The sequence below is a fragment of the Convolutriloba macropyga genome, chromosome 2 (genome assembly GCF_964194025.1).
Source record: "Convolutriloba macropyga chromosome 2, txConMacr16.3, whole genome shotgun sequence".
Lineage (NCBI taxonomy): Eukaryota > Metazoa > Xenacoelomorpha > Acoela > Convolutidae > Convolutriloba > Convolutriloba macropyga.
This window is the reverse complement of record NC_134469.1, coordinates 60,109,147-60,134,676: the sequence shown is the minus strand read 5'-3', so window position 1 is coordinate 60,134,676 and position 25,530 is coordinate 60,109,147. Positions and strand designations below refer to the sequence as shown.

The following is a 25,530-nucleotide window of genomic DNA, read 5'->3' as shown; positions in this document are numbered from 1 at the left end:
CTCTAACAGTTTTTTTCCACACTAGATTCGATCGTTGCATTTTGAAAAACAATATGTCCGTCTTCTAGATTAAGATAGCTTTCAACTTTCTCAAAGCGCAAAAAACAAGACATGTCAAGTGCCCATTTGGATCAAAGACGTAAAGTGAAAACTTTTTCCTCATTATTCCGCTATTTCAAAAAAAATCAAGCTGTTTCAAGCCGAACTCTTGAAGGGCAGTAGTTTTGTGTTATTTAGGTCCTTTGAACAGTAGCTTTGCAAATGGTTCAATTGAGCTCCAAAAGATAAAATTTTGATGAGAAAACAACTTTCGAGGCAAATAGATTACGGGTTATATGACTGAGGGCGTGAAAAACTACAACTTAACACAGAATAAAATTAATTGAGCTACCCATCAAAGAGTTTGCTCTAAGAACTTTGTGCGTCGCAAACATGTTCCAACAAATCCATCGACCTAAAAAAAGTTAACTGTTCTGTAAAAACTGTTCATTTTACAGAAAAATAGAACTGTGCCTTACCATTTTTCACAAAAGCATATCTATTATTAAAGGGGGCTCAGTGGAGGCGGTTGAGTGGGGCATATTAAGAGACTAGTGAGTCACAGGGAGAACTAAAAAAAGGAACACATCGACTTATGCCAAAAATTAGCAATTTGGCCAGACGTCTTCGCTTCAAAGTCCAACGGAACAATTACTAGGCTTTCGAATTTATTGTATAATTTTGTTGCACAAAATTTGAAATATGGCGTCGAGCAGCAACAGTTGATGTTTCAATTGTCTGCATCCGCAAAGCTGCTGTATGAGGATAAGCCAACGCTTCAGGTTAACAGACTAACCAATTATAAGTTTCAGACGCGAAAAGATGACAAGAGTCACCAAAAAACAGCAACACTGCTCATGACAAGAGCAATCTGAAAAGTAGAAAACAACAAGAAAAGCAACGAGCACAGGCCGCAGTTGACCTACTGCTCCAATTACGTCAATTTTTTTTATTATATTCTATCTATTGTTATCATCATCATCATCATCATCATCATCATCATCCTCATCATCATCATCATCATCATCATCATCATATTGCTCTCCATATACCGAAAATTTAACCTGCCCTGTCTCTCCAATAACAATGCTTGATGAAAAACAACTAAGTCTTTTAAACAATAGAAAAACTGAACTAATAACAAAATAATTATTTCCATAATGATCATTCCAAATGCACATCGATACCATTTTGGTTTGAAAAAACATTTGTTATTTAATATGCGATCATTGACTGGTGGTATGATTTTAAAGCTGATTCACTATTTTATGTAAGAAGCTAAATCTTCATGAGTTGATTAGTTACTGTCATCGAAAGCAGAACACCAATGAATGACTTCATTTCAAAACTTATTTATGCTTTTAAGCTTAATAACTATTTTAGGTAAAAAGCTAAATCTACAAAAGTTGATTAGTTACTGCTGTCAAAAGCAGAATACCAATGAATGAATACATCTGTTCTATGGCTTATTGTGCCGCAGATTCGAAACCGCAATGAATTTATGCTAAAATAATCAGCTTAGCAACTATTGCTCTAAGTAACTCATTGTAAGTCTGATAAGATTTTGCTTGATTTTCGAATCGCCCGCAAAATTGAATTTCAAAAAACAGCATCTAGAAGCAATGTTATCAGGTTGCTGTTTCCTCATAGCCCAAAGTTTGTCCAAAAAATATCACAATCCAAAATTCGGGAGATTTAGAAATTCGGAGGTTTCTAACAGAAAACCGCCCTTAAAATGATCCAAGCTCTCGCGTTTGATAGACCACAGGAGACAGTAAATATCCATTGAAACAATGCAGGAGACAAACAGTATTTAGGTAGCAGTGTTATCGCAAAAAAAAACTGTTTATATTTTCAACCAAAATATAGCAAGCGTCCCCTTTGAAGCCGTCTTCCCATATCCCCCAAAAAATAGAACCATGCATAGGCATAGAAGGAATGGCCAGAACAGCTGTTGTTATTGAGGGTTGGCACAAAAGAATAAGCCTTGTTCAGCAGCTCTGACCCATAAATTTTGAAATTTTTGACATACTTGCTAAAACATGCTGCCGAAGAAAAACTGAACTTCTTGAAAGCTACAGCTGGACAAAAGATACACAAAAATTAATGGAGCTTAAAAGCAAGGTCTCAGAACCTGATGGAGCTTTAAAAGGACAGAACAGATACTCGTTTCTTACGGCTAATGTCAGTTTGTCATACATTAGGAATTGCACTGATTTGCGTTAATAACTTAGGTTTGAATTCCATCATATTTTGTGGTGCCGTCCTCCATGCGCCCTCACAGTTGCCTTGAAATCTCATAAAGTGGCTCGTTAGAAAATGTGATACCAGGCGTTAATCCTCCGATAAAAATACAAATGGACAAACTGATAACATAGTTTTTTAACATTTAGATGTAAAACGTGCTCAGCATAGTTGCTATGAAAAACATCAATCTGACCGAATTAGTTTCAATTCGCTCATTCATGCTTGCTCTAACAGTTTTTGTCCAAACTAGATTCGATCGTTGCATTTTGAAAAGCAATATGTCCGTCTTTTAGACTAAGACAGCTTTCAACTTTCTCAAATAAGATCAAAGCGCAAGAAAACAAGACTTGTCAAGTGCCCGTTTGGATCAAAGACGTAAAGACTTTCTCATTATACGCTATTTTAAAAAAATCAAGCTGTTTAATGCCGAACTCTTGAAGGTCAGTAGTTTTGTGTTATTTAGGTCCTTTGAACTGTAGCTTTGCAAATGGTTCAATTGAGCTCAAAAAGATAAAATTTTGATGAGAAAACAACTTTCGAGGCAAATAGATTACGGGTTATATGACTGAGGGCGTGAAGAACTACAACTTAACACAGAAAAAAATTAATTGAGCTTCCCATCAAAGAGTTTGCTCTAAGAACTTTGTGCGTCGCAAACATGTTCCAACAAATCCATCGACCTAAAAAAAGTTAACTGTTCTGTAAAAACTTCATTTTACAGAAAAATAGAACTGTGCCTTACCATTTTTCACAAAAGCATAATTAATATTAAAGAAAGCTCAGTGGGGGCGGTTGAGGGGGCATATTATGAGACTAGTGAGCCACAAGGAGAACTTAATGCACTCCAAATAGTTCATAAGCAGCGCAGTACTAACATAAAAGTTACTAGCAGCTTCAATGCTCACATTTTCAGATTTTCTCCAACGAAAACAAAACAATCAAACATAGCTGGCACATTGCCAAAAAAGAGCCGCAATAGCTTCGTAGATCTACATTTTTCAAAAACACGTGAAAGTAATAGAAGAAAAAAAGACGGTGAGATCTTATCTTTTGATTCAGAATCTGTACAACTTATAGCTGCTTCGATTAGCTGCTCTCAAATAGCCTTCAATTAGAGTGACGCAAATTCACTTGAACTTATCTCTTTGAGTCGTTCTTGAGAGTGAGGTAAGTCAAGTGTAACCAAAAATTTAATCGCGCAAACGAACAAACAGCTCGCTCCATAAAGAGTGAAAAATGACGTCACGCACGCAATTCAGTTGAAATTGCATGAAATAATGCAGAAAAAGCAAATTTGAAGTGGTCATGACGTCTTATGGTCGCAACAAAAAATCTTGATAAAAAATAAAGAGAAGGCCAATAATAGCGCCAGCTATCGCTATGCGCCTATTAATTACTGGTATGGCAAAAAACATTACAGCAGTCAATTACCTGTTACGCTTTAGCTAAAAAAAACAGCTAAAGAAGGCAGATTGTTGAAATGGCGGCAAGCAGACTTGCGTGCCGGAAAATAAAATTAGATGCAGAAATGAGGCGATAAAATGGCTCCACTCAAGAACTAAAATAACTTTCAGCGAGAATTGAGATTTCTTGTCCCATGTCACCCGAAGTATTTTTCGCTGTGAGTTTTATATCTTTGATCTTCAACTAATTCAAACTAAACTTAGCAAAAATTTTTTGAGGGGCGTAAGTCAATCATGATCAAAATCTTGTGACTTTTATATCTGTGAACTTTAACTAATTCAAACTAAACTTAGCGAAAATCTTTTGAGGGAGGCAAGTCAAGAATAATCAAAACCTAGCCACAACAGCCTGGGCAATATAATTCTGAGGAGCGGTGTGTAAACGAGATTTAAAAATTCCCGCCCATCGAATTCACGATCTCCGTATACCAATCAGTTCCCTCTCATCAGTGACCACTCAGCGCTACCTCGATTGCAATCTCCAATTTCGACCACGCAAAAAACAAGAAATCAAGCTGGAATTCATATCAATCCAGCAAAACAACGTTTTATAACAATTCTAAAACAAAAAAGAGCGTCAGACAACAAAACAAAAAAGTTCACCGCTATATAGATAGCTACGTTCAATTTACAGCTCAGCTATAAAAAAAATATGCCGGAAAATTTATATTTATGTTATTGGCTTTTTTTCGTTTTTTCGTGAAAATACTCATTTGAAGGAAAACTAAAACCATTATTAGATACCTGGTGTATAAATCCTCTCCGTACTCATCAGAAAAATTTTCACAAAAATAGAAACAAACACTTATGTCTGATGAATTGCTCTCAAACGACGGACTGGGAGTGCCCGGGTCGAGGTTTTGACAAAAAATAATGTAAGATTAGCGGTGAATAGCGGTGAAAAAAATTTTTTTTCACCGCAAAGCGCCCGCATCTTTTAGCGTTGAATGCGCTGAAAGCGGTGAATTGTTGTAAGAATAGCGTTGAATTTTGCGGTGAAAAATTTTTTTTCACCGCATTCACCGGAATTCTTACAAAAAAGAAACTGCCGTACAAGGGTTCGAACCTCTACCTCATGCGTGTGACCAACTTCGTAATCCACTGCGCCATCTGTCACTTACTTCAATGATATTTCCTGTGAATAAAAGATAAGCGTTAAAATTAGAGCGGTAAATTTTTGTAAGATTTGCGATTTTTGCGGTGAAAATTTTTTTTTCATCGCATTCTGCTGGTAGCGGTGAAAAATTTTTTTTCACCGCATTCTGATGGTAGCGGTGAAAAATTTTTTTTCACCGCATCCTGCTTGTAGCGGTGAAAACTTTTCTTTCACCGCTTAAGCGCTGAAAAAAAATTTTTCACCGCTTAAAAGTTTTTTTTCACCGTATTCATTGCATTGAACGCAAATCTTACACTTTTACTCAAATTCACCGCAAATCTTACATCTTTTAGCGATTTTTAGCGGTGACACCTCGACCCGGGTGGGATCAATTAAAAAGTGGATTAACAGGATTAGAATTACCAAATGGTCTTCAAATGATTTTTATTAGAGAAATTTTACAACATTTATGAAGACATTAAAAATTTTATTCATTGTAGCAATGTCACTGATTGAAATATCATCTCAGCTAATATACACCAAATTACAAAATGGAAAAAAAACTTCAATGCTTGTGACAGAAACCACCACTGATCTGTATAAGCTCAACTTCCAGATAAAGAAGGCTCAATTGTGAAGATTGAAGTGCAATTTAAGCCTTCTCCAAATTATGCTGCAGCAAGATAAATATCATTTAATAAAAATCAAGTCCAATAAGAACACTTATTCAAGGGATTATGTTTACCTCTGGAAACCAGAGAAAAACCGTACGGAAACGCCAAAATTTATTAAAATTGAAGGCCCAAAAAATTTTACGTAAAAATTCATTTAAATTCCAAGTTACCAAAAATATGCAAAAAATCTATTAAGAAAATTTAAAACTCTAAGACGTCCTATTTATCAAACCATAGGCAAAAGTCCCGCTTTTAGTCAAAACAACAATGAATAGCTACACAAAATTTTTGTCAAATAACCTCGAGTTAATGTCTTCAGTATAAGAGACAGCTAAGACAAATGGGAAAACCGCTCTTATATACGACGTGCTATTTTCAACACAAAATGAAAATTTCGTCAGCATGCAGTGCCCCCGAATGAAACGAGCACAACTAACAGATAGTCATAGAAACAGGGCATAAGTAACAGGGCATACTTCCTTATTTCCTACGCGTTCCACGTTAACTACAATGAGGGAAATAATTAGGATGGGTTGTTGGTTTGATTACCTGTCTCTGTCGTAGGCCATAAAAGTATTCCTCCACTGGTTGACAAAGTCGAACAGTCGTACAAACTCATCATATGTGATCTGCCCAGAGTGGTCTGTGTCGAACAAGTTCATAAGGAGCTGCACAGTCTCAATATTGAACTCCGTCATCCCATTGGACAGCGCCTATTTACAATACCATAAATTTGATCCTTAATAAAAATGCTTGAGAAGGTTTGTTCAAAAAATTCCTGCAAACTCTTGCAGTAGTTTGCATTCGTACGACCTCTCAAGTAACAACAAATACTACGGGCATCACTTCCTTCAAATAAATACAGGATTATGTTCAAAATCTCGGTGCATTGGCTCTTGATGTCAAAAATAGATTTTTTTGCACAGAGAATTGAGGTCGATCATGAGCGTTGAGAAACAGAAAAAGGTACGATTGAAAGAACTAAAAAAACTATCTCCATTGAACAATTTGATAATTTTTGACTGCCAGCGAAAAGAAAATCGAGTTATACTTTTTTCTGTTAAACTTGTAAGAATATGAATATCAAACATCTTCAAACGCAACATTATCTTAATTAAAATTTATCTAAATACTGTGGATAAAACCCTACAAATTATTTCAGAGCAAAATCAGCCAAAAAATCGATTTTTGAAAGGAAATTCAGCAAATTGTTCAAAAAAGGTAAGTATACAGCTACCTAAGTATATTTCACAATTCATTCTTACACACTCTGCTATGCCCAGATCAAAAACGAGAAAAAAGCTAGTTTTCAGGTTTTTCAACACAGCTGCCAGAAAATAGCTGAGATAGATTCGCAGACCTGCAGTCTCAAAAAGATAATAAAATATGACCGAAAAAATACGATCTCCGTGTAAAAATTGCTCTCAAACAAAGTTTTTAAGAAATACGTCAGTCGTGTGGTCTTTTTACGACTCGAAGAGCAGGAGTAAAATTCTACAGCTTTTTACGACTCGCAGAGGATAACTGGTATTACAAGGTTTGTAGGTGACTTGACATTTCTGATTTCGAACATTTGACTTTAGCAGTCGCATAATTACTGATATCATGAGATGTTGGTAAAATTGAATTTCGAAAAGCCAGTTTGAATGTTTTCATGACTTGGCCTTTCATTTCTTTTCGATCAACGGCCTCTGTTCTTGAACATTGCCTTCTATTTCCAAACATTGGACTTCAATAGAAACTTATTTCCTAAAATTATGATTTCGCAATTATATTGCCGGTCACAAAGTCATTTTGGAAACACTATTCCCGCGACAGCTCCTCCTCCCTATCAAATCTACAGAGTCCCCCAAACTACGCAACCATCAGATAACACACCTCTACCTACCTGCATCAGCACCCCCCCCCCCCCCCCCAGAACCCTAACCTAAAAACTACATCTGCATTTTTTGCAGCTTTCTTTAGTTTTACTAAACTAATAATTTTTGTTGATTCTCCAGTGTTTTCGATATTTTGATTTACTTAAGGTGAGTTTAGAGATTATATTGCATGATATTTCGAGTGGTTTGCTGTACTCTACCGGCTTTACCTGGAGCAAATTTGTTCTTAATTTCCAGTGCTTAATCCCTAGAAAAAAAAGGAAATTAGAAACTGCTGGTGAGGTTAAAGGTCACCCCCACCCGAACCACACTCCCAACATTGGCGCACCACGCCCCAAATCCTCACCTTCAAACCGGCTACGTCCCCAACTACAGAAACACTCCCGCCGCCACCTAACTGCCAACCCCGTCCCCCCACAAACTACAAAAGCAGCCAGCCCCAGCCACGTACCCCCACAACGTATGCATCCCCTATTCACCCCAGCTACCCACGTCACCCACCTCATCCCATAGGTACCCCCGACCCCGAATTATCCCGAACACCCCCACCCAAACTAATAAATTGTCTGCATCTTGCTACAGTTTTATAAGGTAATTGTCTTCTTTTTTTGTTAATTGCATTTTTCTTCGATAGTTTTGATTTAGATAAGCGTTAGATAAGCGATTTAGATACGAGTTATGAGTTGATATTCTGAAGACTGTTTCTTAGGTCATCTTTCACTTGACCAATTTTCATCTGACCTGTTTATTGACTTAACGTCCTCAAAAACGGGATTAACAGGTACACCCGGAGGGCATTAAGTGGCTGAGCAGCTCCCTTAGAGCCTGACCCTTTTCAGTCAACACCTGTCCGGGGACTCCCCTCGTACGCCCTACTCTACCTGGTGACCCCCCGCTCCACTCAAGCAGTCCACTCCTAATGCGCGGCCTAATGCTAGCCCAAGCAGGCTAATACTGAAGTCAACTGCTCGCCTGTCGTTTTGGAGACTTAGCACGACATTAGTCAGTTCTGTTTTTGCAAAAATTTGAAATCAAAAGTTCTACAAAACGTGTTGTTCCTATAAGATGCTCTCAAATAACCATCAAATAGAGTGACGAACACTCAGTTGACTTTATCTCCTTCAGTTAAAGTCAGCCAAAAATTCTGAAAGTTGAGAAAACCTATTTTGAGAGGTAAATCAAGTGTGACTTAAAAACTAATAACGCAAATGAACGAAAAAAATTCGCTTCTCTAAGGATGGAAGAAGACGTCATGCCAGCAGTTTAATTAAATTTGCATGATTAACTAACAGAAAGCAGATTTGAAGTATGTGTGATATTATATGGTTGCAAAATATTAACGGCGGAAAACATAACCCACTAACGTCGAGCAAATTGCTCTCAACCTGTGGAGGTTTGGCTCTTGTAGTAGCCTGCTGGTGCTTAGGGATGGAGAAAGGCCGACGGGAAAGGAGTGCATGACGTCTTTTTCCATCCTTAGAGAAGCGATTTGTTTCGTTCATTTGCGTTATTAGCTTTTAAGTCACACTTGGGTAGGGCTTGGAGGGCTCGAAAAAAGGGGATCCAAATTGGGAAGTAGAGGAAGGTGGAAGGGGGTCTTCGGGGGGTGAGTAGCGGTTGAGTGAGTGGCTGAAGTAGACGATTAAAAAAGACCTTCACACCATGAAATGTCGGATCTATTCTGTTTTAATTTCAATCAAAATTTCAATTCAGTTTCGGCGAATCACATGCTCAGAGACTTTAAAGCGTAACTCTTTCATCCCGTTTATACGGACAAAAAGTTGAACGAGAAATTGGTTTAGCCGAAAATTGCATGAAAAAAGGCCTCAGAAATAAAATGCCACAGACTTGGTTTGAGCAACTTAAAACCCTTGCCGGACGCCTTCGGAATCAACTCGAATCACCCTACTGCAGGTTATACGTCTTAATTCAATTAAAACACCGTCGCCGAATTCGTACTCCACCATGCTTTAACCTCTTAGTAGTTTTATAGGTAAAAAATTCTGCCAAAACTGAATGTATTCAGTATGAAATTGTCAGCATACAATCTTGAAATTAAAATGTTGAGAGAACTGCTCTATTTTTAGCCGTTCCAGTGGATCTAACACATCAATGTTAAATTGATAGAAAAGTGTTTATTAGCGTATAAATAAAACGGTATATCTTCTAAATCAGCCAAAATTTTCTCTTCAAATATCCTGTAATGCACTCAATATCAGAGCACCTCACTAAAATTTGATGTTTTTTTAATATAAAGTCTGAAGAAAATGCGAGCACAATTAGACCACCATTTGACACCTAGAAAAATTATGCAGTTTCCAATTTATTTCTTTTTTCCAAAGTCATCCAGTCTAGTGCGCAGTTTCGATAGATTTGATAAAAATGGCGAATTCTGCCTCCAAAAGCAAGTCAACGAGCTTCATACCAAAAACCAGATAAGAGTATATACTAAGGAACTCATATAATTTAATGCAGGTCAAGTCTTTAAACTTCAAGTCTTAGTGCCCGGGCTTTATTCGTTCATCCCAATTCCATTGAGTTTGCGTTTGGAGTTTGGACATATTCGCGTGAAATTGCTTTAGAAATTTAAATTTCATTAAGTTGGAACAGCGATTGAGGTAAGACAGAAATCAAACGAAGTCGCGAAAACGAAGAACGAGATCCAGAGGTATATTGAATTTAAAAAAAGGAATACCAAAATAACTGCCCTTGAAAGGCTGGCCGCTGCTCCAGAAAAACAATTTCTGTTCTCATCTAATACGCTTCATAAACAAATAACCACTCTTTTTCCGCAGATCCTACAATTGTTGACGAGAAATATTAAATCAAATATTTTGCAAAAACGACAAGCCAACCAAATTGAAACAGATGACTCAAAATTACTAAAACTCGGTTTATAAAAAATGAATCCATCAATTACAAAGTTTCATAGAAACGAAACCTTTATCATTTAGTTTTCCAGAAAACGCCTCAATTATCAGTAAGACTCAATGTCTAGCGCAAACAGGAACATCTGGGAAAACGTAGGAAAACAATTTCAATCATCTCAGTTTCTCACAGCAGTTTAGGCCACTCCCAGAATACATTTTCAAAACATAGTCCGCAGATTGTCAGAAAATAGGCGCTAGCTAAATAAACTGTCGTGACGCCCTAGTTTCAAAAATTACCAAAACAGACAAAAGAATGGTTGAGAACAGGAGAACCTTGCAATGACTTGAGACACAAGACGATTTTGCCTAAAAAAACGCACTGAAATCTTGATACCGCAAAGTTTCATATTCTGAACTATTTGGCAACGCTGAAAAATGGCCCTAATTCTCAGGATAGTGAAACAGTCTAAAACTCACTTGTCATGAAATAAATCATCATACTACGTCTTAAAAAATGAGAACTCCACAATCAACTCTGCGCGTCAAAAGACACATTGTGAAATCATAAGGAAGAGATTATCAAAAGATAACTCTTAGAAACTAAACTGAATTTTTCAAGAAAAAGGATACGGAAATTTAGTAATCAAGAATTTTTAGGTTTCGGAGTCATAGAAATTAAGAGAAAACTTAGATATAATTCTCTCGTTGGAAATATTTTCACAAAAAGAGCTATAATTTCACAAAAATAGGTTGGAAATATTTTCACAAAAATTTTGCAAAAATAAAATTAATCAAGAAAAAGACAGTCAGTCAAAACATTTAAATATTCCAGCTAAATCTCAGCTGCAATATACAAAAGGAAACAAATAGCACGCTAAAATAATTTATTTTTTTAAACAACTGATAAGACCAGAGCAAAAAAAAACTAGAAAAACAATGGTCTTTAGGATAACGCTAGAATTAGACATGCTGGAATGTGAATATAATGCACATGTATTAAAATATTTTTTTTTCAAAAGAAAACTTTTCGAAAGTTAAAAACCAATAATAATAAAGTTTAGAAAAACAATTAAGTTTCTTTATTTTGCCTTCGATGCTGCGAATAATCACATTGCCGTCTTCCTGTACAGATAAACGAAATAAAAGAAAACAATTCAAAGATTTGTTACAAAATAATTTGCAAAAAAACCTGGAATCTGAAAAAAAATAAAACGAAAATATTTTAACTGTATTTCAAAGACTCAGCACCCAAAAAAACTTTTCGATTAAAGAAAACAAAATTGAAATCCCTAAAGGTGCCAAAAATACTTAAGTAAAAAAACAAAATACAAAAAAAAGCAGATTAGCAAAAGTAAAGTTTTATCAAAACAAAAATTTCCTCAGTTAGAAAGAGGCTTTCAATGCATGGAATATCAAAAGGAAGTTACCATATGCACTGACTATTAGAAATAAGTCCATTCTGTCAAAAAACACTTAACAAAGTCAAAGGTCTTTCACTGAACGCTGCGCATGATCAGAAAACATCTCTAGCTAAACAAAAATCTGTTCACCAAGACAATTTTTCGCACTTTCTACTGCATGTAAAAAACAAAAAAATGAAAGAAAATCAATAACCCTCTTCGAGTCGTAAAAAAGGGAAGGCCAATCATAGCCCCAGCTATCGCTTGGCGGCCATTAAAAAGACTGATACAAATCCTTCCTACAGAAAAACCACGGTGAGACCAATAATAGCCCCGCTATCGCTTCGCAGCTATTGAGAGTCAAATATTCACATAAATCTTCTTTTTTACGCCCCTTGTAGATTCAATTCATGTTGAGTACAATCTATCATGAAAATAAAGGGTTCCTTGTTGCTTGAACTTAACATATTAACGACTGAACTTGATCTTCGACTTCAAAGAATGTCAGTATAAATTTGCAAGACCATTTAAAATCACAAATACTGATATCATTTTACAAGCAAGCAAGCAAAATTAAATTTTAGCTATCCCGGCTGAAAACTACGTCACAAAAGTTTTCTCCTAAGTTCCTCAATGTTGTCAAAAAACTATTTGGTTTTGACAAATAAGTTGGTGTTTTCATATATGGCAGCGAGCCTTCAGTACTATCAACTTAGGAAGTAGTTGACATTAGAAAATAGTTGACATAGGCAGTAAAGTAGTACAAATATATCGCACCTGCTGCAATTCTTTCGGCTTAATTTTGCCTGATCGATCTGTGTCAACGGCGCTGAACCAGGCAAACAGGTCGGGTCTCGCCTGTTGCTGAGGTGGCGGGTAGTAGCCTGCATTTGGAGGTGGCGCTTGGTACATAATTACGGTGCTATTTTTACTTCTGAAAAAATACTATCACATCAATTAAGCAGATTAATTTGCAACAACAATTCAGGATGCTATTTGTCCCAAACTGAAACAATAATTAGACCATAACTCTTATGAACTTGGGTTGTAAGCTCAATTAGCTCGGTCTGCAAGCTAGGAGAAACCACTTCCTGTTAGAAGGACAGATCTGAACCGGAGAAAGGCAGAGGTTCATAATGAGAAAATACAGTGATAGCGGAAAACGTACGTTTCCACTTATCGCTTCATTTTACCTAAACAAATGTTATGTACCCACCGCAATCAGCTGACTTATTTCTACTAGGAAATTCAAAAGAGCCACTGCATTGTACCTTTCTACGTCCACTGATAAAATCTCAAAAACCCTAAATATATCTCAATCATTTTGCTAACCAAATGTACAAAATCATTTACCTAGCGTATACTATGTGAAGAATATAAAATAAAAGCGCCCTCCTCTAAAGATTCAAATAAATGCTGTTTACTCGCAACATTACTCGTTATAAAATTTGATTCACTTTTTAAACGAAGTAGCTCTGCTCCTTTAAGGAAAATTTAAGGAAAAGCCCTATCTGATTGAGACAGCCTACATTTTCTTTCCTCCAACGTTGTTTTTCCACTTGATTATTCCCTTGTTGTCACTGTTACTTTTGTTGCCGCTTTATTTATTTATCCTCCTCCACTTTCAAATTTCTGCATCACGTTGATTTTGATTCGCTAGGTTGCATTTAATGGAATTTAATCTGACTTTCAGTTGAACATTTACACGTAAACACAAATAGCAAATAAAAATTTCCAAATTAGCCTCTCAGACATTTTTGGTGCCATGAGCAACAGCGTCATTCCCAATTACAGGCAATTGGAAATACCGCTCATACCATTTTTTTGAATAGTGAAAACAGTTTGCAGTCGCCGCTAATAGAAACTTTAAACAACTTTGAGCTTGAGAAGTCTGTTTAAAAAAGTCTAATTATAGACGGCGTCGACTTTGGCAAAATGGTGCAGTCAATTGACGTGGGAAACAACATCAGTCTCTACAAAGACGCAAATGTATTCCCAGGAGGACATAATGCCAGACGGGAAACAATGACGACATTCCTAGACTTCAACGAGACAGAGTGCGGGCTCATGTCTCTCTTCTACAGTGTGTTCAGCATTTTGGGCACAATGGTCAATCTGACTGTGGCAGTAGTCCTCATTTCCAAGATGCGCTCTGTGGTTCCCAGGAGTCCTTCAGATCTGCTCATAGTGGCATTGGCCATCATTTGTCTACTTGCATGTGCAGCACTCTTCCCTATAGAGGCTTTCAACTGCAACCACAACAACAGCGACTTCGTATTCTGGTTCACCTTCTTTCTCGAATTATCTTCAACAATTGCTATGCTATCTATCGCCGTCAACAGGTAGGACAATAATTTAGTCAACTGTAGTCAAATAATTTACGCCTCAAATTAGGGATACTGTATAGGGACTCAGGGAAATTATTTTTTGGTATTCCTCTCTTGTACTCCAAAGTGCTCCCATCCAACTTTAAAGTTTGGCAAACTGTTTGCATGTAGGAAAGTATGCATAGAGAAACATTAGAGTTATTAATTCCTCGATACCGCTGATTATCCTCCCCAAACAGCGATAATAATCGCTGACCAAGAGTAATTTTAAGACAGAGCATTTTTCAGATATATCTACATTTGCCAAGTTGGCCGAATGGATTTCACATTCCAAACTGCACTTTATCTCTGCATTGGAAACCTCGTCATATCAACCGTTTTCTCCACTCTTTCCCTCTACTTCGACAAAGTGGCCATGATGGTATACATGAGTGTCATTGGCATCATTTTATTCTCCATGATTGTTCTATACTCACTTAGCTATCTTGACTTACGACGAAGAGCAACACAGGCAAAGAGCAGAAACGCCACCCGAACTACAGTTCTGTCTCAGAATCAGACAACCGTCCCAGCCACGACATCCGGGATCACCCACCCTACCATCAGCATAACATCTGTACCTGTGATCAGTGTCGAACAACTCACTCCCTCTCCGCGACTCTCCAACTCAGAGCACACAACACAACATACGACAATCACAATGCTACCACGCTCCGAAACCGACAACTCCAATCTGACTGACTCCAAAGTAGAGCACGAAAGAGAACCAGAAGAGAACCAACACAACGCTGGTAAAACGACAATGGAGGTAATGACTGAGCGATCAGCTAAAGTCTTTTCTACCATCACATTTGTCTACATCATCTGTTTCATACCAAATGTCCTGCTAACACTAATGCTTTTTATTATTGGAGAGGAATTTATGTTCACCCCGAAACCCGCGCCAGTTCAAATCATATTGCGATATTCCAACTCTCTTTTCAACCTCAACTTCTTGGCTATGCCGATGATCTACGTCATTCTCAGCCCACAATTTGCAAAAGATTTCAAAAAATATGTGCAACGAATGCAGCACTGCTGTTCCTGTTGCACTAACTCTTATGTATGACTCTTTTATCAGCCGTTACCAGAAAAACAGACAGACAATAGACTGATTAATGAAAATTGAATTCAATGCAGAGCAACTTTTTACTACACTCAATTATTGATTAACAGAACTGATGTATTATTCAAGACCCCATTCTTAGTAGGTGCATACTTTGCGAGGTGTGGCTTTGGAAATTAACTGAAAAGATATAATTAAAGGCAATAATTTGTCAATTATTGAAATTTTATGAAGCCATTTAAGCATGCAAATTACGACAGAGTCAATAAAGATTTTGTTTAGAGTTATGTTTCCATCTTAAAACAATAAAAAAATGAGCCTCAAAACACCTGTAACAAGATTGATTATTTCGAAAAAATTCACAAGAAAAGCCAATTGACCTTTCATTTTTACAAGATGCTCAACATGCAACGTAAAACATACTCTAATCATCTGTAAACTAGCCGTCCAAAATTTTGGTGAAGTCATGTCTGATATTGCACCATCTATAACATACTCAACCGCAAAAATTCAAACGCAGAACATTTCTTGGCTTCAAAACAAAGCCACTAGAACAAAGCGCATGCATCGTCAAAAACCAACCGCGAATGGTTCCCCTAATTTACGCTAATATTGAAACAAAAACAAATTAAGGTAGAACACTCAAAAATATGCTTACACTTAATGCAAAAATTTTTCACTGTTCGTTTAAGTATTCTGTCTTTTTTTCGAAAAAAATACGCGTGGATTTTTTCAAGCAATTGTGTCGGTAAACATATCTTTGTAACAAAACTTTTAAGTAATGTAACTTTAAAATGTATCGAAAACTTTTGTCAATTTTGATATTTCATGAGCATAATTCGAAAAATTAAGGTAGAACACTCAAAAATATGTTTACACTAAATGCAAAAATTTTTCACTGTTCGTTTAAGTATTCTGTCTTTTTTTCGAAAAAAATACTCGTGGATTTTTTCAAGCAATTGTGTCGGTAAACATATCTTTGTAACAAAACTTTTAAGTAATGTAACTTTAAAATGTATCGAAAACTTTTATCGAAATGTATCAATTTTGATATTTCATGAGCAGAATTCGAAAAATTTTGTCAATTTTGATATTTCATGAGAATGAGTGGAAAATTGTTAAAAATCTCGCAGGTATGCCGTCCTGCAGATTTGCCGCGATTTAAAAACAAACAGTTCAAAATTTGAATTTAGTTCAGACCACAATTTGTAGCAACTTTAAAGTAATTTTTCTAATTTTCCTACTTGTTTGAAGCCGCAACTTTTAGAAAAAATGAAGTACTTTTTCTAATTTTCTAAGACTTCTGACAGTTTTTGCTCTCTGCCCTTATTTTACACACAAACACACACACGCACGCACGCACGCGCGCGCACACACACACACACAAACACACACACACACACACACACACACACGTGTACACCCACAGAACCTCGCGCACAGACATACACATAAATACAGACCTCGCCAGCAAAAATAAACATTTCATAGAATTCCTTTCTGGCATCTGAGTTTTACTAAAGTGTCGTCACAATCCATTTAGGTGTTGATTGGTTTTTTGGAAATCTAGGTACTTAATTCTTGAGGCAATTGTATCGATAATCAAAAAATTGAATTTTTTTTCAAAACCAAGCAGATGTGTTTAATCTCCACTACCTTTGCTTAACCAAATTGTGATCTCAAAACCGCATTTTGTAGCAACTACTTAAGTTTTCCTAATATTTCAAAATTTCCGAAATTTTTCGTTCGTCATATGAGGAGTTTCACAAAAAACTATTTGATTTTTTTTATTTTACCAGACGGCCTGGAGACCCAAAAACGATCACAGTTCGAACAGCAGATACAAAAAAAGTAAAGTAAATAGAGATGTTATAATTTTCAGGAAAAATACTGCCGTATTTCATTTTCTAGAGGAGAATAGTTCGAACTATCTACTCTGACAATATAAAGAACAAAAATAAAAAAAATCAAAAAAGATTTCCATCTTTACTTTTCAGTTACGTTTTTGATTGATTTGATGTTCAACCCATGGAACTGGTTTTCGCTTCTTCAAAAGTATGAAAATATTGAATTGGTTAGCTCCGTGTGAAAAGAAGAATTATTTGCAAAAAAACACTAGAAGTTTGAACAGAATACAATTTTATCGCCTCGTTTCACATTTTCAGCGGTTGATTTTTGCATGCAGACCGTAAAAGGTTTTTAAAATTAATTTTCGAGGAAAAAATGATTTTCAATGGAAATTTTTGGTAAAATAGTTTAAATTGTTAAAATTTAGTCTTGAAACTGTAAAGAATTATTGGTAAAAAATCTCCACTTAAAGTTTAACTAAAATCACTACAATTTTCCTCCGTTCTTTTATTTTAAGTTTCAACGGCGATCTGCCCCCCGCCCCGAAAAGTGTTTTTTCCTTTCCTTTTCAATATTTCCTTCAAATTTTAGGGACAACCGCTTTTTCAATAATTTGGTAGATTTGTATATAAATCAAAAACCAGATCCTGAGGAATACAATAAAAATAGAGTTTACTCTGCAAAACAAAAAATTTTAGCAGTTAACTAATTCTACTGCTTTCCGAGAAAACGAATCTCTTGCTAGCCTAGAACGCAACAAAACTCAAAATCTTTTACCAGAACATAAAACAAAAGTCACTATAGAGATTATAAAAAAACAGCTTAGAAGCACACAAGGAGGTTAAGTAATGTTCAGCTGAAAAAATGTGCTAACTCCTCTCATTCTCAATTTTTCTCCAACTTTCTGTCAGAAATATATCATCGTGAACGAGAGAAAACTTAGGGAAAAAAACGAAAAGGCAGCGAAATGTCTCTGAAATTTGTGTAATCTAAATTTCACAAAAAAAACAAAGCATCAAAACATTTGAAAAATTTCTAGATCAACTAATTTAAATCGATGTCTTTAATAAAAAAGATCTTTTACAGAGAGGTTTACACATGACAGAGGGGAAGTCCTTTTGTGGTCTTCATATGTATTGTTTTCAATGTGACTTTAGAAAACAAATTAAATCTTCCAAAATTGCTTAAATTGCTCAATAACTAAGAAATCTTGAAAAAGTTTTAGTTATTGAGGGGTTCCGAAAAAATTAGTAAATTTGTATAAGTTGATCCGAAAAAAAGCAAGTTTTAGCAAGAAAAAACAAGAAATGTCTTCACAAACTTGCGAAGCATTCAACCACTTAACAACCATAGAGGAAATGACAAAAAGTTCTTCTTTTAGTTAGTCTGCGATTACTCAGGGGCAAAATCTTTTTATCAGTGGCCCAGGTAGTTTTTGAGGAGGAAGATCGCTGTAGTCTACATATTTTGTTTAGATGTATTGATTTGAATAAAATGTACAATTATAGGTAAAAGAGTCACTTATTCGGCTGATTGAAGCCATACTTTGCATGCTATTGAGTTCTTAATTTGAAGTTGTCTATCATGCCTCTCATTAGGAATTAAAGTTGGTTACAAATGCAGTTTTCGGTGGATAAAAAACATTTGGTCAATAATTTCAAACTTAATAAAAATTTCATGAGAGTCTTATTCAGGTGAACAAATTTTTCTGATATTCATTCTATCGACTGTATAATCATCAATCACAAAATATTTGGCTATAAACATCAAAAATTGATGACAACTTCAAAACAAGCAAAAACGTCTCGAATTCACATAAAATTGAATAAAAAGCAACCTGGGAAAAGCATAAATTTTAGCAGTTAACTGCTTCTACTGCTTTCCGAGAAAACGAATCTCTTGCTAGCCTAGAACGCAACAAAACTCAAAATCTTTTACCAGAACACAAAACAAAAGTCACTTTATAGAGATTATACAAAAACAGCTTAGAAGCACACAAGGAGGTTAAGTAATGTTCAGCTGAAAAAATGAGCTAACTCCTCTCATTCCCAGTTTTGCTCCAACTTTCAGTCAGAAATATATCATCGTGAACGAAAGAAAACTGACGGAAAAAAAGGCAGCAAAATGTCTCTAAATTCCACAAAAAACAAAGCATCAAAACATTTGAGAAATTTCTGGATCAACTAATTTAAATCGATGACTTTAATAAAAAAAAAGATCTTTTACAGATAGCTTTACACATGACAGAGGGGAAGTCCTTTTGTGGTCTTCATATGTATTGTTTTCAATGTGACTTTAGAAAACAAATTAAGAATCTTCCAAAATTGCTTAAATTGCTCAGTAACTATGAAATCTTGAAAAAGTTTTAGTTATTGAGGGGTTCCAAAAAAATTAGTACATTTGTTGATCCGAAAAAAGCAAGTTTTAGCAAGAAAAAACAAGAAATGTCTTCACAAACTTGCAGAGCATTCAACCACTTAACAACCATAGAGGAAGAGACAAAAAGTTCTTATTTTAGTTAGTCTGCGATTACTCAGGGGCTAAATTTTTTTATCAGTGGCCTAGGTGGTTTTTGAGGAGGAAGATCGCTGTAGTCTACATATTTTGTTTAGATGTATTGATTTGAATAAAATGTACAATTATAGGTAAAAGAGTCACTTATTCGGCTGATTGAAGCCATACTTTGCATGCTAATGAGTTCTTAATTTGAAGTTGTCTATCATGCCTCTCATTAGGAATTAAAGTTGCTTACAAATGAAGTTTTTGGCGGATAAAAAACATTTGGTCAATAATTTCAAACTTAATAAAAATTTCATGAGAGTCTTATTCAGGTGAACAAATTTTTCTGATATTCATTCTATCGACTGTATAATCATCAATCACAAAATATCTGGCTATAAACATCAAAATTGATGACAACTTCAAAACAAGCAAAAACGTCTCGAATTCACAAAAAATTGAATAAAAATCAACCTTGGAAAAACATAAATTTTAGCAGTTAACTGCTTCTACTGCTTTCCGAAAAAACGAATCTCTTGCAAGCCTAGAACGCAACAAAACTCAAAATCTCTTACCAGAACATAAAAAAAAAGTCACTTTATAGAGATCATATAAAAACAGCTTAGAAGCACACAAGGAGGTTAAGTAATGTTCAGCTGAAAAAATGTGCTAACTCCTCTCATTCCCAGTTTTGCTCCAACTTTCAGTCAGAAATATATCATCGTGAACGAGAGAAAACTGAGGGAAAAAAGGCAGCAAAATGTCTCTAATATTTGTTTAATCTAAATTCCACAAAAAACAAAGCATCAAAACATTTGAAAACTTTCTAGATCAACTAATTTAAATCGATGACTTTAATAAAAAAAGATCTTTTACAGAGAGGTTTACACATGACAGAGTGGAAGTCCTTTTGTGGTCTTCATATGTATTGTTTTCAATGTGACTTTAGAAAACAAATTAAGAATCTTCCGAAATTGCTTAAATTGCTCAATAACTAAGAAATCTTGAAAAAGTTTTAGTTATTGAGGGGTTCCAAAGAAAAAAGTAAATTTGTATAAGTTGATCCGAAAAAGCAAGTTTTAGCAAGAAAAAACAAGAAATGTCTTCACAAACTTGCAAAGCATTCAACCACTTAACAACCATAGAGGAAGAGACAAAAAGTTCTTATTCTAGTTAGTCTGCGATTACTCAGGGGCTAAATTTTTTTATCAGTGGCCTAGGTAGTTTTTGAGGAGGAAGATCGCTGTAGTCTACATATTTTGTTTAGATGTATTGATTTGAACAAAATGTACAATTATAAATAAAAGAGTCACTTATTCGGCTGATTGAAGCCATACTTTGCATGCTATTGAGTGCTTAATTTGAAGTTGTCTATCATGCCTCTCATTAGGAATTAAAGTTGGTTACAAATGAAGTTTTCGGCGGATAAAAACCTTTGGTCAATAATTTCAAACTTAATAAAAATTTCATGAGAGTCTTATTCACGTGAACAAATTTTTCTGATATTCATTCTATCGACTGTATAATCATCAATCACAAAATATCTGGCTATAAACATCAAAATTGATGACAACTTCAAAACAAGCAAAAACGTCTCGAATTCACAAAAAATTGAATAAAAATCAACCTTGGAAAAACATAAATTTTAGCAGTTAACTGCTTCTACTGCTTTCCGAAAAAACGAATCTCTTGCTAGCCTAGAACGCAACAAAACTCAAAATCTCTTACCAGAACATAAAACAAAAGTCACTTTATAGAGATTATATAAAAACAGCTTAGAAGCACACAAGGAGGTTAAGTAATGTTCAGCTGAAAAAATGTGCTAACTCCTCTCATTCCCAGTTTTGCTCCAACTTTCAGTCAGAAATATATCATCGTGAACGAAAGAAAACTGAGGGAAAAAAGGCAGCAAAATGTCTCTAAATTCCACAAAAAACAAAGCATCAAAACATTTGAGAAATTTCTGGATCAACTAATTTAAATCGATGACTTTAATAAAAAAAGATCTTTTACAGATAGGTTTACACATGACAGAGGGGAAGTCCTTTTGTGGTCTTCATATGTATTGTTTTCAATGTGACTTTAGAAAACAAATTAAGAATCTTCCAAAATTGCTTAAATTGCTCAGTAACTATGAAATCTTGAAAAAGTTTTAGTTATTGAGGGGTTCCAAAAAAATTAGTAAATTTGTTGATCCGAAAAAAGCAAGTTTTAGCAAGAAAAAACAAGAAATGTCTTCACAAACTTGCAAAGCATTCAACCACTTAACAACCATAGAGGAAGAGACAAAAAGTTCTTATTTTAGTTAGTCTGCGATTACTCAGGGGCTAAATTTTTTTATCAGTGGCCTAGGTAGTTTTTGAGGAGGAAGATCGCTGTAGTCTACATATTTTGTTTAGATGTATTGATTTGAATAAAATGTACAATTATAGGTAAAAGAGTCACTTATTCGGCTGATTGAAGCCTTACTTTGCATGCTAATGAGTTCTTAATTTGAAGTTGTCTATCATGCCTCTCATTAGGAATTAAAGTTGCTTACAAATGAAGTTTTCGGCGGATAAAAAACATTTGGTCAATAATTTCAAACTTAATAAAAATTTCATGAGAGTCTTATTCACGTGAACAAATTTTTCTGATATTCATTCTATCGACTGTATAATCATCAATCACAAAATATCTGGCTATAAACATCAAAATTGATGACAACTTCAAAACAAGCAAAAACGTCTCGAATTCACAAAAAATTGAATAAAAATCAACCTTGGAAAAACATAAATTTTAGCAGTTAACTGCTTCTACTGCTTTCCGAAAAAACGAATCTCTTGCTAGCCTAGAACGCAACAAAACTCAAAATCTCTTACCAGAACATAAAACAAAAGTCACTTTATAGAGATCATATAAATAACAGCTTAGAAGCACACAAGGAGGTTAAGTAATGTTCAGCTGAAAAAATGTGCTAACTCCTCTCATTCCCAGTTTTGCTCCAACTTTCAGTCAGAAATATATCATCGTGAACGAGAGAAAACTGAGGGAAAAAAGGCAGCAAAATGTCTCTAATATTTGTTTAATCTAAATTCCACAAAAAACAAAGCATCAAAACATTTGAAAAATTTCTAGATCAACTAATTTAAATCGATGACTTTAATAAAAAAAGATCTTTTACAGAGAGGTTTACACATGACAGAGTGGAAGTCCTTTTGTGGTCTTCATATGTATTGTTTTCAATGTGACTTTAGAAAACAAATTAAGAATCTTCCGAAATTGCTTAAATTGCTCAATAACTAAGAAATCTTGAAAAAGTTTTAGTTATTGAGGGGTTCCAAAAAAAAAGTAAATTTGTATAAGTTGATCCGAAAAAGCAAGTTTTAGCAAGAAAAAACAAGAAATGTCTTCACAAACTTGCAAAGCATTCAACCACTTAACAACCATAGAGGAAGAGACAAAAAGTTCTTATTTCAGTTAGTCTGCGATTACTCAGGGGCTAAATTTTTTTATCAGTGGCCTAGGTAGTTTTTGAGGAGGAAGATCGCTGTAGTCTACATATTTTGTTTAGATGTATTGATTTGAACAAAATGTACAATTATAAATAAAAGAGTCACTTATTCGGCTGATTGAATCCATACTTTGCATGCTATTGAGTGCTTAATTTGAAGTTGTCTATCATGCCTCTCATTAGGAATTAAAGTTGGTTACAAATGAAGTTTTCGGCGGATAAAAAACCTTTGGTCAATAATTTCAAACTTAATAAAAATTTCATGAGAGTCTTATTCAGGTGAACAAATTTTTCTGATATTCATTCTATCGACTGTATAATCAACAATCACAAAATATTTGGCTATAAACACCAAAATTGATGACAACTTCAAAACAAGCAAAAACGTCTCGAATTCACATAAAATTGAATAAAAATCAACCTGGGAAAAACATAAATTTTAGCAGTTAACTGCTTCTACTGCTTTCCGAGAAAACGAATCTCTTGCTAGCCTAGAACGCAACAAAACTCAAAATCTTTTACCAGAACATAGAACAAAAGTCACTTTATAGAGATTATATAAAAACAGCTTAGAAGCACACAAGGAGGTTAAGTAATGTTCAGCTGAAAAAATGTGCTAACTCCTCTCATTCCCAGTTTTGCTCCAACTTTCAGTCAGAAATATATCATCGTGAACGAGAGAAAATTGAGGGAAAAAAAGGCAGCAAAATGTCTCAAAAATTTGTGTAATCTAAATTCCACAAAAACAAAGCATAAAAACGTTTGAAAAATTTCTAGATCAACTAATTTAAATCGATGACTTTAATAAAAAAAAGATCTTTTACAGATAGGTTTACACATGACAGAGGGGAAGTCCTTTTGTGGTCTTCATATGTTTTGTTTTCAATGTGACTTTAGAAAACAAATTAAGAATCTTCCAAAATTGCTTAAACTGCTCGAAAACTAAGAAATCTTGAAAAAAAGTTTTAGTTATTGAGGGGTACCAAAAAAAATTAGTAAATTTGTATAAGTTGATCCGAAAAAAGCAAGTTTTAGCATGAAAAAACAAGAAATGTCTACACAAACTTGCAAAGCATTCAACCACCTTACAACCATAGAGGAAGAGACAAAAAGTTCTTATTTTAGTTAGTCTGCGATTACTCAGGGGCTAAATTTTTTTATCAGTGGCCTAGGTAGTTTTTGAGGAGGAAGATCGCTGTAGTCTACATATTTTGTTTAGATGTATTGATTTGAACAAAATGTACAATTATAGGTAAAAGAGTCTCTTATTCGGCTGATTGAAGCCATACTTTGCATGCTATTGAGTGCTTAATTTGAAGTTGTCTATCATGCCTCTCATTAGGAATTAAAGTTGGTTACAAATGAAGTTTTCGGCGGATAAAAAACCTTTGGTCAATAATTTCAAACTTAATAAAAATTTCATGAGAGTCTTATTCAGGTGAACAAATTTTTCTGATATTCATTCTATCGACTGTATAATCATCAATCACAAAATATTCGGCTATAAACATCAAAATTGATGACAACTTCAAAACCAGCAAAAACGTCTCGAATTCACATAAAATTGAATTAAAATCAACCTGGGAAAAACATGAATTTTAGCATTTAACTGCTTCTACTGCTTTCCGAGAAAACGAATCTCTTGCTAGCCTAGAACGCAACAAAACTCAAAATCTTTTACCAGAACATAAAACAAAAGTCACTTTATAGAGATTATATAAAAACAGCTTAGAAGCACACAAGGAGGTTCAGTAATGTTCAGCTGAAAAAATGTGCTAACTCCTCTCATTCCCAATTTTTCTCCAACTTTCTGTCAGAAATATATCATCGTGAACGAGAAAAAACTGAGGGAAAAAAAGGCAGCAAAATGTCTCTAAATATTGTGTAATCTAAATTCCACAAAAAATAAAGCATCAAAACATTTGAAAAATTTCTAGATCAACTAATTTAAATCGATGACTTTAATAAAAAAAAGATCTTTTACAGATAGGTTTACACATGACAGAGGGGAAGTCCTTTTGTGGTCTTCATATGTTTTGTTTTCAATGTGACTTTAGAAAACAAATTAAGAATCTTCCAAAATTGCTTAAACTGCTCGAAAACTAAGAAATCTTGAAAAAAAGTTTTAGTTATCGAGGGGTACCAAAAAAAAATTAGTAAATTTGTATAAGTTGATCCGAAAAAAGCAAGTTTTAGCATGAAAAAACAAGAAATGTCTACACAAACTTGCAAAGCATTCAACCACTTAACAACCATAGAGGAAGAGACAAAAAGTTCTTATTTTAGTTAGTCTGCGATTACTCAGGGGCTAAATTTTTTTATCAGTGGCCTAGGTAGTTTTTGAGGAGGAAGATCGCTGTAGTCTACATATTTTGTTTAGATGTAATGATTTGAATAAAATGTACAATTATAGGTAAAAGAGTCACTTATTCGGCTGATTGAAGCCATACTTTGCATGCTAATGAGTTCTTAATTTGAAGTTGTCTATCATGCCTCTCATTAGGAATTAAAGTTGGTTACAAATGAAGTTTTCGGCGGATAGAAAACATTTGGTCAATAATTTCAAACTTCATAAAAATTTCATCAGAG

The 25,530-nt window shown here is 34.8% G+C and overlaps 1 protein-coding gene across 1 annotated transcript in view; it reads right to left on the bottom strand.

Moving 5' to 3' along the window:
- Window positions 1–25,530, bottom strand: part of LOC142334562 (sorcin-like) — a 42,475-nt gene that overhangs the window by 5,901 nt on the left and 11,044 nt on the right. The window contains exons 3-4 of the mRNA XM_075382688.1: window positions 12,447–12,603; window positions 6,069–6,232 (exon numbers count right to left, since the gene is read on the bottom strand). Coding sequence (XP_075238803.1) covers window positions 6,069–6,232; window positions 12,447–12,603 — 321 coding nt within the window. The remainder of the gene's footprint in view (window positions 1–6,068; window positions 6,233–12,446; window positions 12,604–25,530) is intronic.